The sequence below is a fragment of the Dermacentor variabilis genome, chromosome 8 (assembly GCF_050947875.1).
Source record: "Dermacentor variabilis isolate Ectoservices chromosome 8, ASM5094787v1, whole genome shotgun sequence".
Lineage (NCBI taxonomy): Eukaryota > Metazoa > Arthropoda > Arachnida > Ixodida > Ixodidae > Dermacentor > Dermacentor variabilis.
In genome coordinates, this window is record NC_134575.1 from 86,879,563 (window position 1) to 86,902,716 (window position 23,154).

A 23,154-nucleotide genomic window follows, 5' to 3' on the forward strand; every position below is an offset into this window, starting at 1 on the left:
GCCGTGTCTTCTTATCAGGCGCCATGCGATCCCGCATTTACGAGTACAATATTATTCCCCAGAAATCGACTGCATACTACCGGCAAATTAATTGTCTCACGGAACTGTTCAACCGAACCCTCGACGAACTGTTTGGGATCTACATCTCCACCGACCACACCAATTCGCACACCATACTCCCATTCGTTATGTTCGTATATAACACCGCCACGCAAAGCGACCGCGACCTCTTTTGTGAACGTGGGCCTTCGCTTCCACTGTATAATATCCTGTCCTTTCGACCTAACGCCTCTTTGTGTACTACAATTTCAGAAGTAGACCGATACGCTTAAGATTGCCGCCACATGGCTAGTTCGCTGACCAGAGAGGATCAGGGACATCAAAAGACATGACGTGACAGTCATCAGGCCATGCCCACTTTACCTGCCGGCTCCCTTGTTTGGCTTTAGATACCACGTTGTACCCCTGGACTTCCTTCTAAACTACTTGAACAGTAGCACGGTCCGTACAGTATCATCGAGACCACCTCACCTGTCAAGTATATCGATGAGCCCGTCACCCCATCGCCGTTCCCTCATTGTCGGAGTCGCCAGACAGTACATCTGAAGCGCCTAAAGCCATATGACAACCCCCTCCTCTAGTCTGCTGTCTGAGTGGACAGGATGCTTCCGTTTTACGCCCGGGGCATATATATATATATATATATATATATATATATATATATATATATATACATACATATATATATATATATATATATATATATATATATATATATATATATATATATATATATATATATATATATATATACACATCAGTTGGAAAGGTTATAATCGTGGATCACTCTAGCATCAGCGAACAGCACGAGCTCTCTCGCAATCACCGCACAGGTCATCGTTCGTCGTCGTCGTTTTCAAGCTGTCACCGAAAGCGTGAGGTGTGTTTGCTTCATTACATTTGCCCCGGGCGTGAAACGGATATATGTATATATACATATATATATTGGATTGGATATATTGGATATAAATATATAATGGATTTCACCATGGGTTCATTGTGAACATTGTCACGTTTCTGTTCCGACGGATAGGTTCATTATGGGATGCTTCTAACCAATGCATATATATATATATATATATATATATATATATATATATATATATATATATATATATATATACATACATATATGGTGAAATCAGCATGCGTGCGTAACCAACTGGTATTCTTATGACTAAGAGGGACCCAAGCCTTCCTGTGGTCGTGCGGAAAACTACACATGCCGCACAACGGTACGAAAATTTTGGCTTAAACTGCTTGTGCGTGCCTAGTGTAAGCTTAAATTTTTGTATATGTGTGGGACATGCATAGTTTTTCAGACGAACGTAAGCGCTCAGAGCGACAGGTGAATTGAGAGTAATGCAGCCCCGAAGAACACATCCAAGAAAAGCCTGAAGAACAAATAAAATTGTGAAAATGGGGCTAGCGCTTTTAAGAAAAAGAGCAACATACTAAGAATATGTTCGAAACATATGAAGAAACTCTTTACTTCAAACGGAAACACACGAAAAGAGCACGTATCAGAGGGCCACCTTTTCTTGGAAGCAATGGTTCTGCCAGCACTCCCATTGTGGTTTGTATACAACAAACAACCGTGAAGGTGAGAGGTGAGGAGTGCCTAGTTCAAGAAACATGGCCGCATGAATCATAGCCCCGCCTCCCGTGATTGACACTCAGCGATGACCTAAAACAAAGGGCATGTGTTTATTCGAGTTGCTCCGAATGCTGCCTTGAGAAGTGCATTCATGTAGAAAAAAATTGGGATAAATGTATTATAAATGTATCAAGTGCGCTAATGAACGATATCGATGCAAGTAATATCTTTTGATAGGTCCTCGCCGTCCCTCATCAACCTATTGAGGTTGTATAGCAGCTCAGTTCGCGTGAAGTTTCCGACGATCTTGTCCGGCTGGCAGATGGAACCGCTGCTATCGAAGTTCACGTCATAGGCCGCAATGGAAAACTGGACTTGCGTCAGGTTGGACTTTGCGTAGCAGAACTGCATTGGGCAGAACACCAACAGAAATGTGTGCAACTCATTGATTTTCACACAGTGTAAATGTACCAAACAGTCCGTTTTGTAGCGACACGTTCTAATGACACAATAAACGAATGCGCTATTCATTCACACCTGGCTCCGTGCTCTTTATTTCTCAGTTTTCACGCATCGTTTTGAGAAACGCACATTCTGTCCAATTTTTCTGCCGCAGACTAAATTTAGTAGTACTAGCAGTAATATTATATATATATATATATATATTTGCTATTAACGAAGGCTTTTGCACCAGTAGTTCCCAAAAAGATACGCATATCACACATTATTATTAAACTGTTTTAAGTCACAATATTAAACGGGACACAGCAAAACACACAGTGCTTGTGTTCTGTGTATCTCGCTTAATTCTGTCCATAATTCCGCCGTAAAACCATGTTTCAAAAGGGCGTACCCAATTTGCCCAACTTCGTGTTTTGAATGTCTTACACAAAACAAATGTAAAAAAATTTAATTATGAGGTTTTACGTCGCAAAACCACTTTCCGGTTATGAGGCACGCCGTAGTTGTGGACTCCGGAAATCTTGACAACCTGGGGTTCTTTAACGGGCACCTAAATCTAAGTACACGGGTGTTTCAAAACAAATTTGACGCACCGTAGAACAAAGTGAGCTAAACAAATGGATATTACGCCCTTACTAAAGCAGCTAAATAATAGACACTTCTTATAAAATAGCAAAGAAAAAGTAAACAAAAACAGCATGCTACTAGGCATGGGAAAAACAATTTCCATATAAGCTCCGCACAAAGTTCAGTTTTGCGAAATTGTTGGTTTTTCCTTAAGAATCTACTAGCTTAATTTTGAAAAGCCTACAGACTAAATCGACAATATAGGCTGTACTCCCGTTCATGAATGAAGCACATTGCCCTTGATTGTATCGTTTTTTTTTTCCATCATATGTCCTCCTCCTTCGGATTCTTTCTAACTCCTTTTGGTACGATAGCACCAGTTTCTTTGATTGCGCACAGTTTACTCTTATATACCTATTTTTCTAGATTAAAATATTATATCTGCCGTGCTTTCAATATTTGATATTTATAAAACAGAGTTGTGCGCGAGCGGCCGGTACTAACATGGTAGTTATCATAATATTGAAGATTATTATGCGTTTTTACTTGTCAGTCCCACTGATACGCCGTAACGGAATCTGATATATAAGAGCGAAGTGTACAACTTGTTTAGCCACTGAGGAATAAGAGAACCAATCCTGCAAAGGCATCCGACTGCTTACACAAGTTGTTTCGTTTATTCAATAATGTGGACGTTCCGTATTAGGTCCTTTCTGAACGACACTACCCGAGCGACAAATTTTTGATGTATTCTTCTCGTTCTACAGGGTACACGTCAAAGTTTGTCTTCATCTCATGCTTTACGCGTTTATATACTTGGTGAAATAGACATAGTGTTTGGTAGTATTTATACGTAGCGTGTTTTGCTCTAAGCAGCTGAAACTATCGTCATATACTCATTTACGTTTTTTTATACACTTCAAAGTGTTGTGATCTAAAACTTACCTTCGTAGTCGTATGCATATTTAAACTAGTTCGGGGAGGGTAATATTGAGATAGTATCATTCACGTACAGCAGGAAAAATAAAGGACCCAATATATAAACTAGCTTAACACCTCTGTTTTTTTTTTGTTTAGGACTAGTTGGCGCCGGTTGAGCCAGTAACGTTATATAAGCTCAAGAAAAACAGCACGTATGCTGCACCTAGAGAGTTTCTGTAATAATCTGCCTTAATGTATGGAATCAAAGGCCGACACTTAAACCCAGCGTAATTTATTCTTCTGCATTTTTTGATAATGTTATCTTTAATTATATTTAACGCCTGTTTAGGAGATTTATCTTTTGGAAACCACATTTAGATTTGGTAAAGATTTTGTCCTTAGTAGAAAATGATGGCAACCTTTCATGAATGACATCTTCCAAAATATTACACAATACGAGTACAGTATCCTACGAGCACTTACTGTTCATGGCATTAATTTGATCGAGTCTTACAGAGCTCTGAATGAATATGTGTCAGAAATAAGCACTACAAATAGACCATGACAATTAGCAGCTTTTAATAGCAGTTATTTCACGGCATAAATGTTCGCAATTTGGATGAACCTATTTTAGCTTCTGTAGAGAGGGAGAATTGCCACGTGTTTCACTGTCACAACGAATAATGGCGAAAATTTACCTCGTGTCCCACCAGTGATTATTCAATTTCCAACTACCAGCGCTGAGAGAAAGGCTAGGACTATAGCAAATAAGATGATTTGATCTTGACGACATATTGCAGCTTTCATTCTAGGTAACTGTTGCAACGAACGGCCGCAGTCGTCAGGCACCATTTCAATGAAAAGTTGGCTAGCTCCACATATACTGTTTGAAGATGTTTAAACAAAACAAACCATCATTTATGCTGATGACAACATCCTTTTCCATCAAGACATCTCCTGCCGGTTCCCCTGAAGGCGTCGTTTTGTCAGCCTTTTCTGCAATATGGCATCGTTTGTGCAAACGAGCGTTTTCCAGTGGCGCTACACAGTAGTGATGAAATTGCAGGCTAACTTTCGGCACTACGAGGCAGGTCGTGTTGCAGCATAAACGGGCACCTAAGCAAACTACGATGCATCAGTTCATTTGAAGAGTATGCTGATCATGGCATGGCATCGGTAAACACCGTAGATCAGAAAGGAGAAACGCCCATGTTTGTCTGAATGACGGTGCTTTCGGCGAATAACAGAGATGGCAGAATGGCTTCGCAATCTTCGTGGTCAGGTACGACATAATATAAGGCGACCACGTTGCCGGCCATTCGATTGAATGCTCTGTGAGGCCATTTACCTCAGGATGGTATGTTCTGCTGTTTTGAAGAATAAGGTGGCACTTGGCACAATAAGGCAGCAAATGAGCTACGACAGACTCCCACAAGAAGCCACGCCCTCTGTCGTGGAGGAGTCAACGGGGGAAGCGTGGAAAGAAAAAGCGGAGCGGAAAGGAGGCGACGTTTAGTTGTGTACACATTTGTCTACATTTTCGTTTACAGTTTGCGCGTCCTTTTGGGAAATCCTAGCGCAACAGCATTTCCTGTGATTTCTGCTTAGATTGAACAATCTGAAGAAATGTCCCATCACAATGGCCGCATCCTCACGGTCGCAATTACAAAGAGGAACAGCGAGACGCTCTGCGTCGACGTTATAAAACTGGCACGGCTATTGCTTCAAAACAAGCGTAAGCATGCTCGACTGATAATCGTGGCTCAGGTATTTATATCCAATCCCAGCTATTTAAAAGACAGAAGAATGCGATGCAAACATAAGGGTGTATTGTAAAATCGTACTTACAACGGCTGTCTCTGGCTGAGTCTATTTCGTTTCTTGTAAAATTTGACCAAAGCTGACAAATTATCTTCGTTGCATTTGAAGTTCGGCCAAATAACAAATAAACATAACGGCGGAGTGTATATACTGTAGTGAAGAGGAATGACAGGCGCTGCAGCCACATCGCCAGTCATCCGAAGGGCGCGAGCTCGAGATTGCCTTAGCTGCTCTGGTTGAGACACGCTGCCGGCTACCCTCTTGTACTGTGTTCGTATTCGATTCTGGTGGAGGTGCTGCGGTTTTCCCCAAACCTGCAATTACGCGCCCGAACTCTGCAATCTGTCATGCCGGACGACCCCAGCCCGACATCCCCACCGGTTACTCCAGCCATCGTATGTGCCGGTGCCCAGCCTCAGCGGGATCATGATATCTTCAGCGGCACCGATCAGAAAGACGTTGAAGATTGCCTGGAATTGTATGAATGCGCCACAAACACGAACAAATGGGACGATCCCCTCAAGCTCGGCAACACGATCTTCTATTTATTGGGCGTCGCCAAGCTGTGGTTCACAAACCACGAAGCTGATCACCGGACGTGGGCTAGCTTCAAAACCAGCATCGCAGAAGGTTTCGGCCGCCCTGGAGTCCAGAAAAATTGAGCTCAACAACGCTCACGAAGGCGATCCCAGCAAATTAGTGAAACGTCCTCCAGCTACATAGAGGACAACTTCGACCTGCGCCGGCGTGTGAACCCGACGATGGCGGAGGCGGACAAGGTACGCCACATCATGAGGGGCATTTCCGACGACGCCTTTCATATGCTGCTGTCCAAAAACCCATTCACTGCTTCTCAGGTCATTGAACTTTGCCAGAATTTCGACGAGCTCCGCAGAAATCGTCTTCTCACGCGGCGCCCCCATGCGTCCAAGCAAACCCTCGCGAGCATGACAGCGGCTTCTGAGATGGACTCCCTGCTTTGCCAGATAAAAGAGTTCATCCATGCTGAGGTCACTTCTCAGCTTTCGCCGCTGTCCTCAGCCACGCCACCATCTTCGCCTTAGCCGGCCAACCTTCGCCAGGTCATCCACGAGCAAGTTTGCGCTGCTCTCCCTGCTGCCCGCGAGACTCCATCGGTGCCGACGCCCTCTGCTTTTCCCGAGGTGACTGCATCTCTCAGCTATGCCGAGGCTCTCGCTCGGCCACCACCTCCGACCTTTGCGCCATCCCCATCGGTCGTGCCACTGCGTCCACCTGCTCACTTCGTTCAGCAGCGGTACAGCAGTGGACATTGGCGCACTACTGAGAACCGGCCAATATGTTTTGCGTGTGATCTACCTGGCCACGTAGCACGATTTTGTCGTCGCCGCGCTACATCCTACCACCGCAGCTTCGACACAAAACCATACGGTTCCCCATACCTGTCATCCTCCGCGTCTCAGAACCCTGGCCAGGTCTCTTCCTACTCGGACTACCGCCCTCTTGTGGACCGCCGTTCGCCCTTGCCTCGACGCCGTTCGCTTTCGCCGATGCGTGGTCGACCTTCTACGCCGGAATGGGGATTTTAATCGTCGCAGTTCCAGAGACAACAACTGCGCTACCCACGAACAGACCAAGGCATCTCCCTTTTCCGACTAATGTTATTGATGTATATGTGCACGGCGTTACTGCACTCGCTCTCGTTGATACTGGTGCCGCAGTTTCAGTTAATAGAGCCAAACTTTGCCGTTCGCTGAGACAAGTTATGACGCCACTGTCAAACGCGCCACTCTGTACTGCCAGCGCAGACCGCATCACGCCTGCGGCCGCGTGTACCGCTCGTGTTGAGATCAACGGCCTCCTCTACATCGTCAAATTTTTGACGATGTGTTCACCGCACTCATCTGCCCTTGCCACAGTGTCGTGCAACATTGTTGCTGATGCCAGCGCACTTTTTATGCAATCTGCAATTTTTGCTGGTTGCAAACGTTCCCCGCTGCCTTTCGCTCTTTTGAATGTTCATGCCAGCGTTAGCAGACTTCTCGTCGCCAACCGATTGTCCTGTCCTCTCACTGCTTCCTGGGGAGTGCTTTGGCCGTGCCAAGTGGGTCGGCCCTGCTGCCACCATTGACATGCCAACTGATTTCATCGCCACTCATGAGGTCGCCGGAGAGATCTGTAACCCCGCGCAGGAGACGACTTCACCCGATGATTTACATAGTTCCATCGCCGACACGTTGACTGTTTCTCAACGCGCCGAGCTTCTACGCCTTCTCGACAAGTTCCGTTCGTCTTTCGACTGCCAGCATGTTCCCTTGGGCCTCACGTCTACTGTTTGTCGTCGCATCGACACGGGTACCAGTGCGCCACTGCGACAAAGGCCATATCGTGTATTCGGGACAGAGCGCCGTGTTATCGACATCCAAGTAGCTGACATGCTCAAGAGCGGCGTCATTCAGCCTTCGGATAGCTCCTTGGCATTTTCCGTTCTCCTTGTTAAGAAGAAGCATCGATCGATTCGATTCTGCGTCGATTACCGTCGTCTTAACAAAATAACTCGTAAAGATGTTTAATCTCTTCCGAGAATTGATGACGCCCTTGACAGTCTCCAAGTCGCGGAGTTCTCGTCTATCGACATACACAGCGGCTATTGGCAAGTCCCCATGGCTCCCGAAGACCAACCTAAAACGGCCTTTGTAAGGCCAGATGGCATCTATGAATTTCGTGTCATGCCTTCCGTCCTTTGCAATGCCCCCGCAACATTTGAGCGTATGATGGACAACCTTTTGGGTGGTCTCAAGTGGAAAACGTGCCTGCGCTATTTAGATGATGTGGTTATTTTTTCGCCCGATTTTCCCACCCATCTCTGAAGGCTGGAGGAAGTGTTACAGTGCCTAACAGCCGCCGGCCTTCAGCTCAAGCTGAAGAAATGTCACTTTGGCGCAAGTCAGCTCACCATCCTTGGCCATATAGTATCTTAACACGGTATTCTTCCTGCCACCGCCAAGCTCCGCGCAGTTGCTTATTTTGCCAAACCTTCCTTCGTAAGAGAATTTCGCAGCTTCCTTGGCCTGTGTTCTTATTTTCACCGCTTCATTCGAAATTTCGAGTCCACCATCGCTCCCTTGAATCAGCTCTACGGAGCGACTGGAATGATTATTCCTGGTCGTCCGCTTGTGACGATGCCTTCCAAGAGTTGCGTCGTCTACTGACCTTGCCGCCTGTACTGCGTCACTTGGACCCGACAGCTCACACCGAAGTCCACACCGACGGCAGCAGTATTGGACGTTGTGCATACGCAAGCCGCATCCTCACCAAAACCGCGAAAAATTATTCCGTTATGGAGAAGGAATATTTGGCCATAATCTGGGCACTTGGTGAATTTCAACCCTACCTCTATAGCCGTCGCCCTTCGACGTGATTACAGACCACCATGCACATTGTTGAGTGTCCACGTTGAAGGACCCCTCAGGTCGCTTAGCTCACTTGGCTATGCGATTGCAAGATTTCAACGTGCGCGTTGTCTACAGGTCTGGCTGCCACCACACCGATGCTGACAATCCCGTTCGCCCGTGTCAACCGAAAGCGACGCCTGCCTTTCTGCCGTTGACCACGTCCTATAGTTCCCAGGAGGCTACGAAATGGCTTCGGAGCAACGCAAGGATGCCTGGATTAGTGCTCTTATCTGTTTCCTTTCAAACCCGTTGACTGTTCCTTCACTTTCTCGAGCTTTGCGCCGTCAAGCATCTCACTTCGATATTCGGAATGGACTTCTCTATCGCCGGAAATACATCTCTGACGTCCGTAAGTGGTTGATGGTTGTACCTCGACATATTCGTGGTGAAATATGTTCTGCCTTCCATACTGATCCGCAGTGTGCAAATGCAGGTGTGTTCAACACGTACACCTGCCTTCCCTCCAGGTTTTATTGGCGCGGCATGTACCCCTTTGTGTGCAAGTACATTCTGTCATGCCCTCAGTGACAACGCCACAACGTTCCTGCTCAGCATGTTCCTGGTCCACTCCAGCCAATACCGTATCCCACCAGGACCTTCGATCCCATTGGCATTGGCCTGTATGGACCCCTTCCGAGCATGGCGTTCGGAAACTGCTCGATAGTGGTCACCATCGACTATTTGACGCGATACGTAGAAACAGCAGCTCTGCCTGCTGCCACCACTCGTGATGTAGCATTCTCCCTCCTGAAAAACTTCAATCTCCGTCACGATGCACTTCGCGAACTTTTGAATGATCGATGACGTGTTTTCGTCTCCGAAGTCGTAAGCGCGCTTCTTGCTGAATGTCGCATCGTTCATCGCACCAAGACCGCCTACCGTCTTCAAACTAATGATCTGACGGGAAAATTTAACCGCACCCTTGGCGACATGCTCTCCAAATACGTCACCTCTGAACACACTGATTGGGACCTCATTTTGCCGTTCATTACGTTCGCCTACAACACAGCCACCACAGGCGACCACAAACTTCTCCCCATTCTTCCTCTTGTATGGCCGTCAACCTTCGACTTCTCTCGACACCATTCTTCCGTAAACACCCGACTCAACCGAATGTACGCCCATCTGTGAAGCTGCTCGCCTGGCAGAGGAATGCCGTCAGCTCGCCCGTTCATTTAAAGCCGTCGACTAACGGCAACCAAAATCTCGATGTGACGATGATCACCCAGATTGTCCCTTTCTTCCGAACTCCCCAGTGTGGCTTTGGGTTCCTGCCGTTCCTGCTGGACTCTCATCCAAGCTTGTCTCCAAATATCAAGGACCATACCTTGTTGTAGCACAGACATCGCCTGTGAACTATGTTGTCGAGCCTGTGACGCTACCCATGGACCAACGCAGTCATGGTCGTGAAACCGTCCACCTGCAAGCCTGCAGCCGTATTACGACCCCATGATTCTATGTTCACCATGAGTCGCCAGGATGGCTCCTTTTCCTCGAAGGCTGGGGGGCGATTGTAGTGAAGAGGAATGCCCGGCGCTGCAGCCACATCTCCAGTCGTCCGGGAGGCGCGAGCTCGAGATTGCCTGAGCTGCTCTGGTTGAGATGCGCTGCCGGCTGCTCTCTTGTACTGTATTCGTATTGGAATAGCTATATAGTATGGATAGGGATGCTATTAGAATTGTGGCTGCTAGCACACGCCTCACGATGACTCTCGAAGGTAACGCGTTGGCACGGAATCAACATCGCGACACAACGTAATGTCATCATCGAAACAAGTTATGTATGGGACATTAATTGTAGTGGAACGACTCTTTCGAGCTTCCGATGGATATAGGGGTGCTATGGTTGTCCATCTTGAAACGGGGCGGTGCGTTGTGCCACGAAGCTCTTGTTCTTATTCTGCCTAATGTGTTACATATATTGTTGAAAATAAACGCGTACACAGAGAATTCCCAGCAACAGATTTCTTTACCACTACTGGTAAATTTCTTTTAGTATGCTTCCATTGTTTCTGGTCTGTCTACTTTCTTGCCATCAAACATTCAGTAGCTTCTTACTAATCTTCATTGCGGACATGTTTACCTTCTCCCTGTTAATCCTGAACACAATGGCTTCAAGGAGGCCAGAAGACCCTAAACCAATAGCTGGGCAGGCACATTGACATTCTAATATGTTCCATTCTTACTCAACTTTTACCGCAGCAAGCCCATGCTCCTTCCTTCGTGCACCTCGTTCTATAACTACACCTTCTAAGGCATCCTGGTCTCGCTTCAAGAAGCAAGGAACTTCCCTTTGAGGTATCATAAATTGTTTGTTTCCTGATTTCAGTTTTTACTCTTAGTCACTCCACTCATAGCAGGTTTCGTTTCCATTGCGGCCTACCATGGGATTATTTGAGCCTCTATGACTTTGCGTTTGACGTTCTTTGTTGCCATGTCGCTCAGCATACCGGTCGGATACTTGCTGGTATGCTCCCTAGATAATTCTCCTCCACTGTGACTCAATGTTTTCTTCTGTGCAAATGGCTGAACCCTCTCGCAATTCATTTACTTTCTTTGATATTCGTCATTCATTCTTCAAAATCAATTTTACTCGTAGTTTCGCTCACTTCAAAACTTGTCCAGTGCATATCCCCCCAACCATGTGCCAGCGCTTACGCGAAGCCTGCGCGTGGCTTCCTAAATGCATGGCGCTCCGGTGCGGGCGAAAGCTGATAAAGACGCCATACGGCAAGCAGGGCCCCTTGTCGCGCTTCTTTCTGCACACATTGCACCGTCTAGTGGCACTTCGATAAAAAGAATTGTGGCGCGCCAGTGCCCGCTATCGCCGACAATTTTTCCCTCATTTGACGCAACCTCAATGGCATATACTACGTAACCAAAACCAGCGGGAGGTTCATTAAAGAGCGGCACATATACTATGCATTCATGGTACAGCGCACCAAAGCGTTGGCGTAAGTGGCATTCATTGAAAAGGGGCCTATAAACAGCGTGTTTTTGGCACAGTCTCCCATGCATTCGGGCTACTGTCCAGCAAGCTATCCCTTCTCTCGATGGTTCGATTCCGCTCAGCATTGGACAAACTTGTGGAATATGTTTCGTCAATGTACAGTGGGCGTGGCCCATACAATGTTGCACAAGTTGCCGTCAAAGGTGATCATTGAAGAGTGTCACGCACCTAAAGTCGATGGTAAATAACCAGTGACCCAAATTTGCATCCGAGGCTTATTGAGGAGGACCAGCGCAGACCGGGAAGCATAAACCTAGCAGTCCCAGTCGGCGTCAAAGAGGTTCTTCGGAGAGCGGCGCGCATGTGCACGTTATCACATACTCGGTGACCCATGTTCTCCGATGGTTGGTTTCGAAGCCTGTTCCCTCAGCACAGCAGCCCGTTGCCCCACCCATCCGACCAAGTATACCCAGTGACCCACGTAGGCGGCAAAACGATTATTTACACACATATATAGATAGGTATCTAGATATAAACATAGATAAATCTACAGATAAATATGATACGTCCAGAAATTGTGTGAAGTACCCTCAAAATACTAAATCATAAACTTCTCCAGCCAGAAAGAACCAGAAAAGTAATAATCTCTTATAGTTGTTCAGACAATGTATTTCTTGCAGTAACACGATCATAAGACAATGTGAAACGTTTTGCCGGGGCGTAAGAGAGAAACACGTTATTCCATTCGCAGAAAAATTATGGAGAAACCATGGACGACGTTGGATATTCAACGTAAGCGAATAGCCCGAACTAACGTAAGAACGAAGGAGCGCGAAAGACAGTCTACCCCCTCCATACCGCCCATCACGCAGCTAGGTTGCCCGAGAGCACGCAAGCTTCCCCTGGGCGCCTTCCCTCGCCTTCACGGGGTTCCTTCGTGGCCGTTCAGGAGAGCGAACACATCCAATTCTAGCCCTCTTTGCTGCGTCAGCGTCAACGCCGTCAGCGTTCGACGAAACGCGCACCTGCTACTTCAGTGTATTCTTCGTGGCCGAGAATCCGCTGCGGATTCTCGTCAACTGCATCACCCACAATGGCCTGACTACCAACGGGAGGCCAGCGAAAGGTGAGACGAATGAGCGAGTGAGGGAACATGCAACCAACATCCTTTCGTACAGCTACATCCGCTTCCTCCTCGCTACTCACTTGCCCGAGAGCGTGCGCCCTGTTTCTCGCCTTACAGCGACCAATGAGCGAGCTAACGAGCTTTTGTTGTCGGTGCTACCGTGACGCCCCAAGTGCTTCTTGTAGGAACCCCTTTGTATTCTCTGCCCCGCGCGTGCATTGAAAAGCTCACTAAGAAGGCGGGGGTACGAATATTCCGAAATATGTGGTGTATCTGTGCAAGCCTGTGTCCACAAGGTGCTGAGATTGTATGTGGTGTGTCTGTGCAATCCCGTGTCCACGAATTACTGACAGTGTATGTGTACCAAGTGTGCCGTATGGCGGCTGCCGTAGTTTCTACTATGTTGGGAACGGACTACGGAGGCCCGCCACGGACTCAAGGGTGTGCGTGTGTGGAGCATTACGAGTCCGCGAACTCTATAAGCAGGGGGGAGCACCCGTTCCCTCGACCATAATTTAAAGAGGCGAGGCCAAGACCTTGGGAGGAGCCGGTATAAAAATGGATGAACTTGATTGGATCACCATCAATGTCTGGCGTTGTCCAATCCAGGGCACTAGGAAAAAGATAAGTTATTTAAGCGCAGGTTTTAGACTCAGCTAAGCAGTCTAGAAGCTGAGCCTACAATGTGCTGAAATGCGTCAAGGAGCTAGTGCCGTCCAGTATCGCCTGGGCCGCCTAGCCACGTCTGAACTGCGAGTTGCTGGTTGGCGTAAGAGACGACAAACCGACGTCTGCAACGAAGCTCAGGGTAGCTCCCCTCAAGCTAGCTCAACATGCTCGTGGGAACACGTCAGACCGAGACTGCCGGGAAACCCAGCCCAACAATCCCACCCACCTCAACGAGATCGAATTGGCAGAGTTCTTCAGGAAAGCTCTCTGCCATTGACTCGACGCTTGATGGACTTACTGCTGCGTATGCCATCATTTGTTTTCTTTTGAGCTCTGTTTAGTTTACCACCGTTAAGTGTATTCTTGAGTCGTGTTAATTTTTATATCCACTGTCAATTGCTCTTTGTATATTTTTGTCATCATCATTGATCTGTATTAAGTGCATGCTTGTTAGCGTTGTGTTTTTGTGTTTATTTTTATTTGTGTAGCGTTGTCAGTCGATAAATATATTTTTTTTTCATCCTTTCTCCCGACTCTGAACCCTTCACTGTGTTCGCTTCAGCACGGAATGACCAACCGGCTTGTATACCCCGTCGACGACTTCGCGCCAACGGTGAATGGTGTTACACGCCGTGACAGTATCCATAACAAGCGTTTAATGCGTCTAATCCCGGTAACATCGCAATCTACACTATAAAAAAACGGCGGACTAATAGAACAATGCGCGTTTGCCATGAACAATTAGCAGTTTTGTGGTAAGCAATTGCAGGCCGCTCATTATCAGGTCATGGCCTGTGTACAATTACATGCCTTGCATAAAAACCACGCTTTCCTCAAAGCGTTCGATCATCTTTGGTGTGTTGGATCACAATGACATTGGAAAACATGGAAGATCACAATTAGCAACGATCTTCTTGTCTTCTTCATGCGATCTCCCTTGTAGCCTCAATAAAACCCTCAGGAATTAGAATATTAAAATCTGAAGCCCGTTACGTGAATGCAGCAGCCCGGTGTTTTATCAATTAGGACAAAGACGCCTGCATGGTACACGAGGATAGCAATCTTTTCCAGATAGTTTCCTTCAGAAATTGCGGCACAGAACTGTGGCACTAGTATTTTCTGGAACTGCTAATGTGGCGGTTTATTCACCATGAGAAAGATGCACGATAATACTACTACGTCATACTGTACGTCATACTACGTCAACTATACGTCATACTCGCATTTCCTCAAACTTCATTATTTTGGTATACAACAGCTATGCGTGTATACAAAATAACCATTTAAAACAAATATAGCATTCTAAATGAAAAAAAAAATTGCATTTGCAATGGATGTGCAGAGGTGCGAGGGCTATTGACTTTGTTTTTAGAGTATAAGATGACTGGGAAGTTCAAAAGATAAAGAGCAAGAAATAAGGTAAGAATACCTTCTCAAAGCAAAAACGTCTAAACAAAAGGCAAGCTTCTCAACTACACGATCATGCTACGGTAAATGAAAGAAAGAAGCGCCGAGCTTATACCCTAAAAATCTATTTCTTTTAAAAAATGTATGATCGCACCTGTAGTTCTTTCGCGCGATGTAGCTCTTTGAGTCACTGGGCACATTTATTTTGAGAAGCGGAGGAATGAGAGCGTGACAGCTTAAACGTTTCACTCGTGGCAGATTTTTTAGAAGTTATGCGGCATATTATGATATCTACTCCTGTTTCATTGGGATGACCGATAGGCCATATTTGGGAATATCGTAACTGTGGTGAAGCAACTGCCCGCTTTATTTTTGCCCTTGCCACAGCCAACAAGGATTAGCAGTTTTAACCACGCTATACATACTGGACGAGCAGCAAATCTTAGAAGACCCAACCCTTTGACATTCGCCAATACGGACGTGAGCGTGAACCGATATAAAGGCGCTGTTTCATTTCCCATGACACATTGGCTTGCACCACGGCAAGTTGTGAAGGTGCAGTGTATAACTCAGTGGACATTGGAGCCGTGTATAACTATGCGACGCCTTCAGAAACTGTGTGGCGGCGCCCACGCAAGGGGTCCCCGTGTTAAGTCATTCCTTCATTTCCTTTCTCTTGTTTCTTTTTTTCCTTCATTCTTCCCTCCTTTTCAAACAACGAAAGCGTAGTACGCGATGACAGAAATTCCGTACGTTGTGGAATTGCGTAGGACGAGCAGAAGATGTTTTGGCGTTTAAACCGATAGCCACTAAACGCGGTAACTGCGTATTTTAATTTTTTTCTTTATTTTTCAAAGGTACGTAAAAATGTTGCTCAGTATCGCGATGAGGTCTCGGCAACGAAACACAAGAAACTCTTCAAGACGCGTCGCTCACCTTTTTGAGGTACGTCACTCGATTGTCAAAGATTTCGGTATATTTCTCTTTGGCACTTTTGTCGTATGTTCTCATCGTGAGAGCGTTGATATCTAAACCCAAGTTTTTCGTGTAGTTTGTATTCGTCTGATTGCAGACCTGCCCAGAAAAAGAGATGAAATTGCATTGGCTACGTGTAATGGTGGGGTCATTAAAGACAGCAAAACTACTTTCGAGATTTCAGAAGGTCCAACAAGCTACGCGCAGCGATATGACGACGGTGAAAGCTGACAGAAATATGGAGTCTGCACAATCGCCGTCTGGACGAGATCAATGTCGCTACCATATACAATTTGACGTCCCGCTGCAATATGCTTGGCCAATCGAATGCTAGACAAAAAAAAACGATATCACTAATGGCGCAGCGCCAACGAGTGCTTAGGATTTTAGTTATTGAAGGAACTCATAATGAACATCGTACAAGATTTGAAGGCTGACGCTGCGAATGATTCTTCGTTGAAATGAGTAAGTGGTAATTTTCTCCTGTCATTGAAGCAATTCAGCAGAACAATCACTGGAAGCTTAAATACGAGGCGCCCAATACGACCCACACAAATATACGTAAGTTTGTTAGGGGTAATAAACTTATTGCTGATGCCCACTGGCTTTAGCATGGCATCTGTGCCATTACAGAACAACGCTGCTGTAATCTAGAGCACGTTTCATGCTTGAAGCTAAACATTTCGACACTGTTACCTGTCTGGTTGAGAAAATTTATTATGGCTTTCAGAGTGACTCCAACCAAATAAGTGAATTTTATTATCGCGTCCTTTCGGTGTCCATTCAGCTAGTTCTTTACGGGGTATTCTTCAGGGGTAGCGGTGTGCAGCTTTTAAAAGGTCCTTCGTAAAAATGAAGGGACAGCGCGGAAAGTGGGGTAACACTTGACCAGGAATCGTTTTTTAACAGGCGTGAAGTGACGAAAGGATGCGATGTCTGCGGCGGTGCTGATGGGCTCGGATGACCGATGCTGGGGGCGCTTGTCCCTCTCGAATGCCGTTGAAGTGGGACGTGTGAGAGGGGAGCGCAGTCGTTTTGGTGCTGGTGACCTATAGCGGTGATCTACGTGGCTGGGTATCCTTTCCTTCTTTTCGTCGTGTCGCCAAGGCTATGGATATACACAGAAGGTAGGTTGCCCTTCACTCGATTTATATTGCCCGCCCTGTTATCAGCGTGCCATGACATCAGTAGCCGCCTTTTTGTGGAGTTCGCCTCTTTTTGAAAAATTTGGGTTTCTTGGAAAGCAACTTCTTGGTCTGCATCTTCAGGATGGTCGGCGACGGCGCTGCTTATTGGGCTGAATGTTCTGACGTCATTCGCACGTTACCTAATTTTTTCTTTCAAATTTATGGTTTCCCATATGTATGTCGCCGGACAGTCGGCAGAACTCATATTATAGACGACGCCTTGCGATTTTTCTTTCTTTGGACGGTCTTTTGTTTTAAAGAGAAGGATATTCAAAGTTTTTATAGATTTGCGTGCGACATGGAGGACTTTTGTTTCTCAATATTCGTCTGAGAGCTTCACTGACGCCTTTGACGTATCGGAAGGACACTCATTTCTGTATTAGTGGGGAAGTCTACAGTTGAAGGTCCTGTAGTCCGTTTCTTGTAGTTGTTGTTGTCGGCTGGTTCTTCATAAGAAGTCTTTTGCGTAGCCATTTCTTTTAAAGTTGTTGAGAACCGTTCTCGTTTCTTTCTTTTGATCTGATTCCAATGAGCAATAAGTCTCGGCTCTTGTGGATAAAAAATTTAAAACAAATGCCCTGGGGTTTCGCGCATGACTAGGTTCGAAGTGAAACGGCACGTGGGGTTTGGTTACCACTGGACTGAAAATTTAAGAATCCCGTCTATTCTTGTAACTTGTACAACCAGGTATTGGAGCAATCTGTTCTCTTCGCCCTGATACGTGAACAGTATATCCGGGTTGACGGAATTGAAATGGCTCTGCAGGTTTTCAAGTTCACAATGCAGAGCGAAAATTCCCGAGCGTCGAGCGCCCCCAGCATTGGTCATCCCAGTCCATCAGCACCGCCGCAGGCGTCGCATCCTCTCCGCCCATCACGTCTGTTAGGAAAAAATTCCCGGTCAAGTGTTTCACCGCTTTCCGCGCTCTCCCTTCATTTTTGCGAAGGACGTCTTAAAAGCTGCACACCGCTACGCCCGCAGAATACCCCCCAGAAGAAGGAACTGAATCGGCGCCGAAACGTGGCGCTGATAAAATTCACTTATTTGGCTGGAATCACTCGCGAAGTCCTAACGGCTCTTGCTGTATTTCACCTAGGGGTGAACACGTGTCCTTGAGCGTGCCTCTATGCTGTGTGATGCACATTCTTAATTTTTCATGAGGCGTCAGGCACAGCAATTAACCACCTCAGCACGGCGCTTCCTTACCGCTGCTGGTATTGCATCTTGATCTTCGTCACTGACGACGCAGTCTTTGAATAGGTCGTACTCGCCGATGTCAGCGTTTTCGTAGTCGTCAATTTTCGGATGGTACCAGCGGCCCTTCATGGTAAATGACACGCCAATGGGAACCTGAATCTTCTGCTGCGTCCGAAGACACTGCGCGAGCAGACCTGCTTCGAGCTGCAGGAAAGAAGGGAGTCTGGTATATTATGGCGACAGCTGTACATGTCGGTGTTGTATAGCACTGTTTAAAATATGTCTAGATCCAGTTTTAAGTGTACAAAAGACGTGTAGATGGGTGCTAGTTGCGTTATGTAAGAATCAGGTTGGAGAGCATACATGATGTAACAGTATTTAGCAAAGTGAACACAACTAGTGTGGATAGTGCGTATAAAAAAGGAGAGGGTAGTGACCGGTTTCAGGGAAAGGGTAAAGATGGTTTCGGGAAACAGCCACATTATTGATAAGCTATTCTCTTAAAAAATTGTTTCGTGTACAACCTAAATCACCTTCACGTTGCCATATGTATATGTTCGTATGCTTTCTGTACCTATGTATGCTTATATCTAATTACTTTCCCACTTTCCGTGGTCACTGGGTAGCCAGTGGTCCATCGTGGCCATCGTGGCCATCGTGGTGTGCAGTGTGGTGTGCATCGAGTTGCTGTACTCGGGAAACCGGGCTTGAAACCAACCATCGCACCAAGTTCAGTCGCCAAGTATGCGCAAGCAAAAGGGAAGCTAAAGCAATAGAAGGCTAATAAATATACGGATAATTATGTCAATAATGCATTCTGGCATTCATACCTCACTACTTTGTGTATTCTTTGCCACCTAAGCACACATATACAGGGATCTCATCAACTCTAAACAAGAACGAAGTTCATATAAAGATGGAGGCTGGAATTTATAAGGAGCCATCGAGCAACAAATGTCGCTGAAGACTTGACATTCAGAGGTATTCTTTGCTCGGTCACTCTTGATTGCATCTCCTCAAGATGCGAAATGCACTGGTCATAGGATCCCTTGACAGAGGAGTGTACGGCCACAGAACCATTCCTTGATGCGTGCACCAAAGACAAGACGTCGTCCGAGCTTCAACATTCCGAGCCTCAGAACGCAGCTACGAAGTTCAGAAAGCCGAATATCGCACTGCTGCCTATACGTATGCTTCTGTGTGACATTTACCTAATGATTTGGCTAAAAAGGTATCCATGATATTTTTTTAAACACCGGATGGAAACCTAACTGGCATATTTTTGGAAGATTGTGGCAGAAAATTTCTTGTATATTTTAAATAGCTTAAATATACGATTGGCTTAACAATCAGTATTGTGCCAGATGGCCATACCATGAGAATTACTATTTGGTTATTTATAGAAATCACCATAGCTGCTTTAGGAAACGATCATGCACTCGAGAAATTGACTTGCCTTGACACGGTGCAGATAAATGACGAATCTATGGACCAAAACTGATTTTTTATGTCTGCTAACAACATGCTCTTTTGATTTGCAAGATTTGGTGAAACTTATTTGGGAAAGCAGAAACTTCAAAATCAACTTAACTGCCGTAGTCGTACGTCACGTTGGTACCCTCCACCCGGACATGACTGAATAGTGCTAGGAATTACCACTTCTCTGAAAAAGCATTACGGGCGCATTGATGAAATGTCATATTTTCGGATAATATAGGGAAGTCATACGAATTCTAAGTGGCTCAATATACCTAGGTATATTTTTACAGTGAAGCTGTATACCTCCGCTATCCAAGGAAATTTTCGTGTCGTTGTCGTAGTAAGAAAAAAACTACTCCACATAGATGGGCCGATCGAAGAGATAATGCAGTGCCAGGCTGAACCGCGGCGGAGGTGAAGCAGGCGTTAAGCCCTCCCCATACGTGGGCCGATCCCGAAGACTGTGCAATACCGGCCCCACCCGCCGCAGTGGTGAAGCCGGCCTTAAGCACTCCCCATACGTGGGCCGGTCCCTAAGATAGTGCAATGCCGGCCCGACCCACGGTGGAGGTGCATTTCGCCATTAGGGGACCATATACACAGCTTCGCTGGTCATCCTTCTTCCCAGAGTGGAAGGGCACTGAGTTCTTTTTTTTTAGTCAGTAATTTTACTCATCTAAGGTTTATCTGCAGCAACATTGTGAGGACGAGATGGCTCTGCTGTCGTAGAAGTGGGAAGCAATCCATATCCGAGAGTGGTATCGCAGTCTCTTGATAGTGAATGTAGGCTCAACACAATAGCTGCAGGAAGTGCTGTCCGGGGTACGGTGCCACCCAGAAAAAGCAGTGAGCATCGTCTATAGAAAAACGTGTTCATTGAGGATGCAGCCGAGAACTTGAAATGTGAAATAGAATTTATGGGACTTGTTGACGACAGTGGGAGCAGCATTACTGTGGTTATGGATTGTTGTGCAGATCTCGACAACACGTTTTTCTCTTGTGTGTGCTTTTTCTTTTGTATTTAATACGTTAATAAATTATTGCGTGATGATCTATAGTCTATGTCGACATTGTGTGTTATTTTGTACAGGCAACACTTGTGTGTGACAGGCCCGATAACCCTAAATAAACGTGGTCGAGATTACAAACATCACAATATTGTCAGTTAGCTCGAGCATGGTGTCTGCTTCCCTTTCAGTACGTAGGTTGCTGTGGGTTAGTTAAGCCAGTATTAAGGACCAGCTTGTTTACGGCTGTACTTCAGTCAATCGTTTTCACAGGTTTTTAAGACCGGATATATAGCCCAAAGCACTCTTATGTTCGCACCGTGCCTGTTGTCTGACGCCGAGAGAAGGTGACAGCCTAAATTTCCATAATTTTGAATATATACATTGCGAAATATATACTCACGAAAGTGTGCGCATGCGTAATCTTCGCACGCACACCTGGAGGAATCTTGTGTATGTTAGGTGGAAGCAGGACGCAGCGCAAAGACGGAATTTTGTTTTCTTGAAACGAGATGTGTCCAAGCACAACGATTGCGTCTGGCATAAAAATAGACCTGAAAACATCAAGAGAGTGGTCTCGTGAGTTGATCAGAGTACGGGCAGATGCCTCTAGCAAGATTTAAATGTAAAGGCGTTCGGGCGTAAAGTTCACAAATTCTACGCATTCATGCCCCACTAATGATCGTAATTTCTTCTCAAAGAAACTCTCAAATGGACTCTAGCCAAGAATGCTTGGGGCTGAACCACGTTGTTCAGAAAACGCAATAGACTCAACTAATAGGATGCGTTTACGTCACTCTTATATCCTCGTGCTTTTTCACAAACTCTTGAAGTTATTCTAACCCGAAACGTTTTTCACTGAAGAGCATATTCTAGATTGATCAGATCCACATATATTCCCATGATAAGAAGCGGCTTTTTTTCGTATACAGATAAACTATCTAAAAACGAGGCAGGCTGACAAGCGACAGAGGGCTGCGTTATTTTTCTTTCTGCAAATGAGTAAAGAATAGAATGTTCCCTTAAGGCTACAGTCATCTCGCCCAAATTTCGCCACATAGCATTTTCTGATTGCCATAGTTCAAAATACAACATTACTTGCCTGGTTTCGCAGTAAAATTGCTAATTTGGTTTTTCGTAAGGTTCTTATATTCTCAATTCGACGTAGTAGTTTTGCGGAAACCTCAAGGTGGAGAGAAGTAATTATCAAAGGGAAAATCACACATCCAGCCGTTCGCAGCAATTGCTAGAAAGGAAACCCATACGGATTCCTCGAAAGAAAAGTCTCAGTGTTGAAGAAAAATTCGTCCTGGTCCGGGACTCGAACCCACGACCACCGCCTTTCCGGGGCAGCCGCTGTACCATTTGAGCTAACCAGGTGGCTAGCAGATACAGGGCGAAGTCGAATTTGTCGACAACGTGAAGCAAAGGCAAGTGTTTGACGTAGTAGTTTTGCGGAAACCCGCAAGGTGGAGCGAAGTAATCTCAACATAGTCTCAATTGCACATTATCCTCCCTCACCCAACGGATACCGGAATCCACTCTCGAAAGCCATGATTTATGTACAGAAGATGCCAGAAGGGCCATAGATGCCAACTTTTAACCATAACTCCCGCAGAGTGCCATAACCGAACGCCACCTGTCCTTTTTTTTCTGAAAAGGTCGGCCTGTAAGGTACCACATCTTATAAAAGAAATCGCGACCATAATATGAGATATTCCTGAAATATTTTAGCAAGAACTAAGCATCGGAAAGCTTGAAGTCTTCGTGTTTACGTTTACAGTGAAAAGCAGTTAATTATACTGTACAGAGCTTGTTCCTATTCGTACTACAACTACCTTGTCCGTAATCCATTTTGGCCCTGTGTTCTTACAAGGCTTTTTAAAGGTGTATGGAGTGTTAAGTACTAAAAACGCAACCACGCTTTATAAACGTTACGATAAAAATGATGGGAAGAGTTTCATTTTGACGCAGAAGGAGGTCACGGAAAAAAATGTGTTAAGTTCCTTGTGTTCACATCTAAGACAATTCATCAGATTCTAATTCGCTGCTTGCATACCAGCGCAAGCAAAATATATAAACTCTTCAAAGTAGGTACCATAAATACATGTATTTCAAATTTCAGGATCCCCTGTGTATGAAACGAATTAGAAGGAAAATGTGATCACGTTCCTTGATTATCTTTTGTTACTGCCTGTTGTGCGCCCTTTAAAAATTATTGCAGAAAAAACCATTACAATAGGCCTCGCTTCAAAAACTTCAACAGATTTCTTAGGATTAACCAAAAATCTGCAAC

General features: G+C 45.7%; 1 protein-coding gene across 1 annotated transcript in view; it reads right to left on the reverse strand.

Annotated features, from left to right (window-relative positions):
* Positions 1–1,676: 1,676 nt before the first annotated feature.
* Positions 1,677–23,154, reverse strand: part of LOC142591469 (uncharacterized) — a 51,493-nt gene continuing 30,015 nt past the window's right edge. The window contains exon 3 of the mRNA XM_075703796.1: positions 1,677–2,062. Coding sequence (XP_075559911.1) covers positions 1,856–2,062 — 207 coding nt within the window. The 3' untranslated portion in view covers positions 1,677–1,855. The remainder of the gene's footprint in view (positions 2,063–23,154) is intronic.